Source organism: Homalodisca vitripennis, chromosome X, assembly GCF_021130785.1.
Source record: "Homalodisca vitripennis isolate AUS2020 chromosome X, UT_GWSS_2.1, whole genome shotgun sequence".
Taxonomy (NCBI): Eukaryota; Metazoa; Arthropoda; class Insecta; order Hemiptera; family Cicadellidae; genus Homalodisca; species Homalodisca vitripennis.
Window position 1 is genome coordinate 137,842,261 of NC_060215.1, and position 9,480 is coordinate 137,851,740.

Below are 9,480 nucleotides of genomic sequence, written 5' to 3' on the forward strand. Positions count from 1 at the left end.
AATATCACAGGTTCTTGCTAACCTCAACACGGGTGTGCCACCCCCTGCCTGCTTTGACTGTAAAAGCTAGTTCAGAGCTGGCCTCCCCTTCTTCCAGAGGAACATGATTCCTCATAGATCTTGATAGAAGGTGGCTTCTACCTCCTAAGATTACTTATACTGAATATCCTGTCACTCCAGAAGTAGCGCTAAGGTCCTTATATGACTAAGTGGAATTTATAGGCTTCTTGTCCTAAGAGAACATAAAAAACCCCTCTTAAAAAGCTGTTAAGTAATAGCAAAGCTTGGAAAGGAACCTGACACAATTATAACATGAAAAGGGTGCCAAAGGAAGGAGGTACTGTCTATTACGTTATGGACTTTGATGGTGAATGTTCTCTTGACTGAGACAAAAGAAACAGGTATAACACTACAATGTTATGTTGATAACCTAGTTCTTTGATCAGGAGAAGAAATAAAGGTGCTTTGTAGCACCTCACTCAAGAAGCCCTTAACTTCATAAGCAACTAGTGTCATGGGGAGAATCTGAGGACACCCATCAAAAACACCTATAATAATCTTCACCAGAAAAAGGAACTTTGAACTAGGTTAACCTGTTCTGGAAGGTACTAGAATAATGTATTCCAATGTGGTCAAGTGTCAAGGAATAGTTATACACAATAGACTCATATGAAATTCTTGTATTGAAAATATTAAATCGAAAGCAACAAAATCTCTTGGTGCATGTAAAAGACTTTGGGACTAAACCCAGGATGATATATTAGATCTATGAAGCCATAATAAAACCAGTGGTCACATAAGCAGCTTTTTTGTGGTGTCCGAAAGTAGAACAAAATACAGCAGCCAAGAGGCTACAGTATCTTCAGAGACTAGCAAGGATAAGCACTACAAGGGCAATGACATCCTGTCCAACTTTGCCACTGGAAGCGTACTGGGATACACTTCTCTGGGGCAGGAGGTGAAGAAGACAGCCAAATTAAGTGCTACAAATCTGTTGAATAGGAAGGTGGTAAAGCCTACTTACATATCTGAGTTAATGGTAAAGAAATACTCCTTTGATAAACCAAATTTCATCGCCATAGAAAGTAGACATAAATAGAATACAAAGAAGGCCTACCCCTACTTATGTTCTGAAGTTTTACACTGACAGCTCACGCCTAGACTCCTGGGCAGGGTTTAGTGTATATGGGCCAGGAGCCAATTTGTTAATATCCTTTAAGAAATATGCCACAGTCTATTAAACAGAAGTCATGGCAATTGAAACATGTGCCAAAAGGCTCACACAGAGGGTACATAAAGGTGCGGAATGTCTCATACTATCAGACTGTCAGGCAGCTTTAAAGACACTTGACACCTGCTCTTTTGACTCAAAGGTAGTATAGAACTAGCACAGAGGAACAAAGTTGTCTAATGGGCCCATAAAGACATTTCTAGAAATCAAACAGGAAACACTCTTGCCAGATATGCTCTGAAAACCTTTTGGTAGGACGAAATCCAGGCTGTGGATTAGTGTTCTCCATAGTAAAGCTTTAGTTCATATCTGGGAAAAGAGGATTAGATCCAAGACTTGGAGAAATGCCTCAGGCGATAAAAAAATGTTTATCTCTCCATACACAAAAGGATCGTCAAGACTCCTAGATCAAAGCAAGGAGAATATACGATTATTACTTAGAATGCTAAGAGGACATGGCCCTATACAAAACATCTGATGAAGGTGAGTCTAAGCCAGACTGATGAATGCAGATTCTGCGGAGTGACAGAAGAATCAGAATAGCTAATATATGTAAACTGTTCGATTATTTTCAAAACCAGGAAAAATTCCTAGGGGCTTATCTCTTGAGCTCAAAGGAAATCTGAGAACTGTACTGAAATCTAATTGGTTTTTCATAATTCTGAGATTTAAGGGCTAAAAATAAGTAAGAGGTGTAAAGGTCACTTCAGGACTAAGTGCAGAGTCTTAAGCTCTTTCTCTCATTCAAGTGAAAACATTGGTAAAACTCTTCAATTGAGATCTCTTAAACTTTTTATACATCCTATATCTGCTGATTACATCTTTTATGACTAGAATCTAAGAAGTACTTCTTGAGGAAGTGGAATTACTTAAACTGGAAATGATCACTGATTTATTAAATAAAGATAACCGTACTTTACTTAAATTTACCATTGATATGTAACAAAACTCAACACTGCGTTTTAAGGACTAATATCCTCTCCATGTGAAAAATCTAAAACACAAGGTTAATCTTGGAAAAACACACAAATTGAGAAACTCATGTTGAAAATGGTAAAGTGAAGGATTATAATAGAGAAGCTGTATATCAACCCACCACCTGTACCAGTCACCCAGATTATACGAGTAGTTAAGAACAAAAATGAAGCCAACTTTACTCAACAAACAACACAATCTGTATGGCTAGCTAAAATAACTTTTCATGATCTTACTATATTCTGTGATGTGTAGGTAGATATCTGTGACGCATTATGTAGCCTACTTGTTTGTTACAATCTTGGTGATAGGTTTCTTATGGATTACGATGGTTCTCTGTCATAATCCTTGACCTTGACATGTTCAAAATTGTGTTTCTCTGCATGTTTAACTATGTGTTTTAAGTTTTGTAACCTGAAAAAAATGCAAATATTTCTTCTTTATACATATTTAAGTTCTATAACAGAAACGTTGTTACATATAAGAAATCTATAATTCATTCACCATCAGTAATTGAAACAAAGGAATACTGAAGTATCTTGTAACAAAAGACAAATAAATTTTATCTAAATTATACGGTCTTGAAATGTTGTCTCGTTAGAGGAAGGAACATACAAGTACACAATTTCAACATGTGTTCTGTTGCACATGGTATACCAAAAATACAACAAATTGAAATACAAAATATGAGAATATTATTTGAGTTGCTTCACATAATTTTCACTACCTTCTCTACAATTTTATAGCACAAAGATGTAGACACTATGCAAGTGCGGAATCAAACAAACACTCAAAGCCGAAGCACTCATCAATCTCAACACCTGCATTCAATTCTTTGTTTAATTACATTTTAAAACAAATACTGTTTTAAGAAACCCACTTAATTTAAATTAACAACACGTAGTGTGATCACACAAAACATTTTGGGTTGAAAATAAAATTTTGCAGGAAGTGGAAAGGAAAAAAGCTTTACAGAATTTTCACACATCAAGGTATAGCTTAGGGACCCCATCTGGTGAGCTTATAAAACAGAATGTTTAGTGGAATTTTTGCATTATTCTAAATAAATTTAAATACTGCAAAAATATTTAAGAACTGTGTACTTTGGATTAGAATACCTATGTTTCAGATAGTGGTTTCTTCACACTGGAACCCAGTGTGAAGAATTATTTACTCAGATTGGTTTGCTTACAAGAGAAAACAGTAAGAATTGTAACAAAAGTGCAGTTGCGGGATTCGTGCAAATGTGCCTTCAGATAGAGGAACATACTAACTGTTATTTCTCTATATATCCTTGAGAAAAATATTTTACAAGGCTAAATAAATCAGTCAGCTTAACCAGGCAGGGGTGTAAATACCTACAACACCAGGGGCAGAGATTGGGACAAAACAGATTGAGAGCTGCTGAACACCTGTCATTTCAAAACTTAGATTGACATATCACAATGCACTATTTAACTTAATTGTAACGTATGTAATTATTTTAAAATAAATTATTTTACCCACAAATATTTATTCTTTTCCTTCTTTTGACTTGATATACTGTTCTAATACAGAAATTTAACAACTTAATTTCCATATACTTAACACACTGGCTGGCTGTTGTCTTAGATAGGGTGGTTGGAAATTTGATTATTTTTGTGATTTCTTTTATTTAAGCCATCACAAGATGTGTTATTAAAAGTTTATAGCTATCCCAACTTTAATAGACAGAATTGGAACTTTAATAAAATTGTATATTGGAGACAACCATCTAAAAGTTATTTTCTTGCTATTATTATTTCAGTTAGACCATTAACCCACAATAGTTGAACATAATTTGGGCAACAAAAATGTGGCTTTAGATACCTTCTTGGACATACAATGTGCCTTTGACGACACTAGCATTCTTGCTATTATTGACACTGCTAGAGCTCATCAACCATATGAGCTAGTCTTGGACTGGTTTTAACCAGGTTAGTGTTACTCTAAGGGTAAAACTTGAAACCATTCATTTCTTTTGAATTGCCTTACCTACCCATGTGGGATAGGGTGAAGGTCAGTTTATTTTTGAAACTCACAAAATCAATCTAAGATGTTGAGCATAACCGACTTGAACATTAGTATATGAAAATAATCACGCAAAATCAAGGCATTCACAGATATAACAACTTTATTTCAACTCTTTCCTCTAAACAATTTTTAAAACCAATCGCAAGAATTTTCTTTCATTTACAAATTGACTTGATACAAGACATCATTTGATATAGAAATAACACAAACACATTATAAAAATATAGAAAAGCAAGATTTCTTGCTGTTGATAGAAATCGCAAACATTGCATCGGTAAAAAAAATTGGCAAGAGAAATCGTGTAACATTACTAAGTTGACAAATAATCATATTTGTATTGTTATTAAAAAAAATAAAATAATTATAGTACGAGACATATTATGGCAAGCAATATTATACCCCACTTCCCCCCCCACTATGCGGAACTGCCAATTGTATCAGCTGACTCTCAGTATAAACCAATGCGATGACATCTCGCATTGTTTCAGTTAGTTACATCTGTTTTGTTCTTCGTCTTTAGATTATACCGCATGTTATTATCATATTACTATATTTTTGTTCACACTCTGTGTCATGGTGTAAACACTTGTTGATTTTAATCGTCAATGTAAAGGATTCTGGAAGAAGTAAAGATGAATATCGAATGATCGCTCAGTTGTAGAATTCAGTCGATTATCCCGTCAGTAGTTAATCGTCCATTACAGCTGGCAACACAACGCTACAACCCAGGCTTGCATTGATATGTCTCGTACTATAGTCTGTAATTCTAATTAAGCCTCATTGGTAGGTTAGCAATGTATACAAACCTTTACTTGATTTTTTGTTCCTGACACAAGAAGTACTCAAATCTGAATTCATGTTAAGGTGGCATGCTAAAGAGATTTTTTCTTTTGGTGAGGTTTAAGATAAAATACAGAAGGTGGGAAAAGCAAAAGCAGCCGGATTAGGAGTTAGTTAGATTGAATCATTCAGATCTATAATAATGTAGGTTGAGAACACACTGAGCTCATGACATAATGCAAGTACAATATACGACAATAAAAGGCATGGCTCTGACCACGTTCCTATTTTGGGTGCAATGGGTGGTTTTGTTATGATGCCTGGCAAGCCTAGCTACAAGAATCTAAAGTTATTTTATCTAATCTCTTTGCCTTTCTTCTTCTAAAAATTGGCATTGTTCTTTCTCATTTCCAGTGCTTGTGAGACATGTTATTCAGCATGTTCAATATAAACGTTTGTGTCGAGAGTGCACTTAAAGTATACTACTATGTCAGAATGGACAAAAAAGATGTGTTGTTTTCTTTTACTTCATAATTGGAATATAAATTCTTTGTGCACTTCTACAGTAGCGGGCATTACCCTCTTACGTAGAGCGTCATTCTATATCCACTTACCCAATTTTTTTATGAAAAGTCATTCACCATCTCTGATTTACATGAACAAAAACATTGCACATTTGCTTATATTTATGCCCTATAATACCTGTGAAGTTTTATTGTTCTAGGACTTATAAATACTTTTTTTATAGAATTTTTAAAATATCAATAATACATGGGTAAATGTGTACTTTAGCCACTTTGAAATTTTGTTCTTTTTTCAAAAGAATTCTAAATAATATAGTTAGGTGAGATTTAAATATGTTTAGATCTCAATCTATAGTGATAAGCCTTTTAAATTTTATATTTTACTGATCGGTACTATCTCGAGAGACGATTCACATTCGTCTCAATAAGCGTGGGCTGGAGACATTAGATTCAGTCCATTCAATTACTAGTTCACTTAATACAATTTTTTCCTGCCTTTCCAAAATGTAATTGTTTTATGTTGTTTTTTAAATTTATTTTTAAGCATTTTTCTTTTGAAAACCAACCAAAAATTTAGAAGTAGCTGAAGTCATTTAACCATTGTTTTAATAGGATATTTCTTTTTTGAATACTAAGACGTATTTAAACGTTCACAGCTGTCTGTAGTCGGTATCAAACAAGTAAATTTATGCCAGGTGGTTGTTTATATAAGTTTTGTTGAAACAAAACGTACAATTTGTTGCGGTTTTTATTCTGTTATAATATTTTTGATGTTGCGGCTAATGAAATGCAGAACTAAAATACTTCTTTGGATACCAGATAAAATTTGTTACAAAAACAAAACATGATACATATCTAACTAAAGCTTTTTGCATGTGGTAAATTTATGAGATTTAATAAATTGAGGGCAGCAATTTTAATAGACAATCTTTTTTCTTCCACGTTAAAGGGGTTAAGAGACACGTGTTTTTTTATTTATTTATATGTTTTTTATTCAATGGTCATAAAAATATAAAGAATACTTAGTTCTTTTAATGTTTATGCCTTTTAAACAACAATTCCCAAAGGATTAACCATTTGATTATATAATGAATACAGTACCTCCAGCAATAAAAACAAAATAATATGAATCTCTTAAAATTGTTCATAGAATCAATTTTAAAATTATTTTTTGAGCCAGAATTAGATTTTTAAACCGGAATGATATATAATTTGGCTGATTATTTATCAGAAGTTTTCCAAAAGAAGGAAGTATAGTTATTTTGTAAGGATCGATTTTTGTACTTCCCCAAAAGTTTGAAGAATGTTTACTCTGGAAAGCAATATAGAATTTAAATATTCTTTTGATATTGCTTTAACCTAAGTGCTATATTCACCTGTAATGCTAAATGTTTTATAAGAATTTTGGAAACATATGTTAAAGATAAATAATAAGTACCTAAAAATTAACAAAGTGTAACATATTATGTACATCTTTTTCAATAAAACTTACAGAATACGAAACTAATAATTACAGTTACTTACCGTTGCATGTTAAAATTTAGTAACTGTTTGTATTTTTTTCACATTTATCACAGAATAGCACTGATCTCACTCATATAAAAATCCCAGATATACAAAAAATGGTCGAATTTATTACAAAAAATATTGATAACAACTTTCACATTTACTTTTTACAACAAAGCGCAATAAAAAAAGATGTGTTGTTTGTGCCCGATGAAAAACCTGGCAAAGTCAAATAATTAACTTACTTCAACAGATGATTTTTACAGCATCCAAAGAGAGTCCTTGTTGGTAAGCCACAATTCTTAAATAAAACATTAAAGGAGAAAAAGAACTGCTTACAAAATAACTAGCGTAAAGAGTGACTCCCATACGAAACAATCCAGCTGACATATGCAAAGCTAAATTTAACTGTAGTCTATTGACAGCATTTAAGAAAAATTAAAGACAGCATGTTGGATACATCAACCAAACCTTGCATAGCACTATGTTAGCACTACCGGGCAGTAGCATTTAGCAAAACTGTATTAATAGTTTTAGATCAAAATTATATTTGATTGTTTTCATGGCCTATTTGAAAGAAGCTAGTAATAACGTAACAATCACAAATTTTAAACCACTAGGCTTATAAGATAGAAAATATCAAAAGTATGACAATAGTCAGTAAAAGTGTCAGTGAGTGAAGTAAGCAGTCTGAATAGAATAGTTTAGGTGTAACGATAATAGGCTATGTATACTACTTTTAATATAGAACCTGCTTAAAATAGCAAACATCATTCAAAAAATGTTGTTGCAAATGAGTGCAACATTAAGTTTTAAATACTAAAAGCATATTAAAATTTTAATTTTTAAAGCTAAATGAACTAGTTGACTAAATTATAACAAAGATAAGTTGTAAAGAGAATATTTATAATTTATAAAAGGATACTTCTTACACAACTTGGAACGTGTAAAGAATTATAAAAACAGTTATATACAGTTTTTATTGTTTTTGCCATTCTTGTATACAATCACTTACTAGCCTTGTTTATAAAGACGTATAACGGGGTAACAATTTATACTTTGTCTAATTTCGAGGTTAACTTTACCACATAATCACAACTTAAAAACACTGATAACTAACACCGACAGCAAAGAACAAACTGACCCTTAAACTCTGCGTCTATTTACAGCTGCGATAATCTGACATAAGTGATAAAAGAATGTAAATAATTAATTAAAATTAATCCTACTTTGAGCACAATAACAAACACAAACACAGATAACAGCTGATAAGCAGAAAGTTAGATTGAACCAATATACAGCTTTTCACTTTTTTACTCATCAGCTGATATCAAAATTAGTGTTGCGCGATTGCGAGAAATTACAATCGGAACGTTTCGATTGTCATATTCATTTCAATGTACATTATTTTATTATCATCTTCCTAATTTGTTCAATAAATCGGTAAATTAATGCATTTAGGTATGATGCATATAGTTTTATAAAAGCTAGAAATACTATATTAAAACATTGCATAAATAATTTTACACAATTTAATTCTTAACAAAATATTTGTAGAATGAGGAACAATGTGTGTACCTGTAGTTTGTGTATTACTAGCAAGATATTTTTCAAGTAAATACATAATATAATTATAAAATAACTAAAATGTTATATCAAACTTCAGTTTTGTATGAAACATTAAAACCTAAATTCTAACACGGTAGTTAAAAAACCATGTATTGTTTCACTAAAATTCTCAAATTCATATTTTTAAATCTAAACCACCTATTTTTAATACTTAAATTTTTGTTCCAGAAATAATTTAATCTAATATCTTGGTTCATAATCTAGTTTGTCTGCCCTTTGCAATTAAACCAGAGAATGAAAAGATTCCCTTTGCTAGAAAGGAAGTACAGTAACTTGCATTGAAAGGTCATTTAGAGAACAATTTGTATAAATATTTGACAGTAGAATAATGTTACTTCCAAAATTAAAGTGGGGTTTGTATGAGATACAAAGTAGCCAAGTCTGGACCTGATATAAAACAACTGATTTTCAATTGTGGCCTTTGCAGCACCAACCTATCCAGAAAATAAATAAACTCATTCAAAAATTCTAAATCTCTAAAATTGACAATTCTAAAGCTTCAACATATCGCAATCAAGCATTACTAATAAAAAAAATACACCATAAATAAAAATTAAGGTGAGACTCTTTGAATAATTCCGGTTGGCGTGGTTTGCTTGTTGCCTGTTCGTTTTAAATTAATTATAAACAAATTAGTGAATTTGAACGTTTCCATTAGATATTCAAACTGTCATTATCAATTTTGTTTAGAGAAATTTGTTTTGAGTAACCAAAGTCCCGGTTGGGGTTATATTTCTGAAGATATTGGACACCAGTTACTAAAAACGTAGATATAGATATGAC

General features: G+C 32.1%; 1 protein-coding gene across 4 annotated transcripts in view; it reads right to left on the bottom strand.

Annotated features, from left to right (window-relative positions):
- The window catches only part of LOC124369895 (glutaryl-CoA dehydrogenase, mitochondrial), a 34,887-nt gene extending 26,558 nt beyond the window's left edge, over window positions 1-8,329 (bottom strand). Inside the window, exons 1-2 of one of the 4 annotated variants that reach the window (XM_046828047.1) lie at window positions 7,994-8,329; window positions 5,065-5,106 (exon numbers count right to left, since the gene is read on the bottom strand). In XM_046828047.1, the coding sequence (XP_046684003.1) occupies window positions 5,065-5,106; window positions 7,994-8,063 (112 nt within the window). In that variant the 5' untranslated portion in view covers window positions 8,064-8,329. Of the gene's footprint in view, window positions 1-2,442; window positions 2,596-5,064; window positions 5,107-7,086; window positions 7,601-7,993 lie in introns of those variants that run through there. The other 3 variants (XM_046828050.1, XM_046828048.1, XM_046828049.1) reach the window with 3 other exon arrangements.
- Window positions 8,330-9,480: the final 1,151 nt, after the last annotated feature.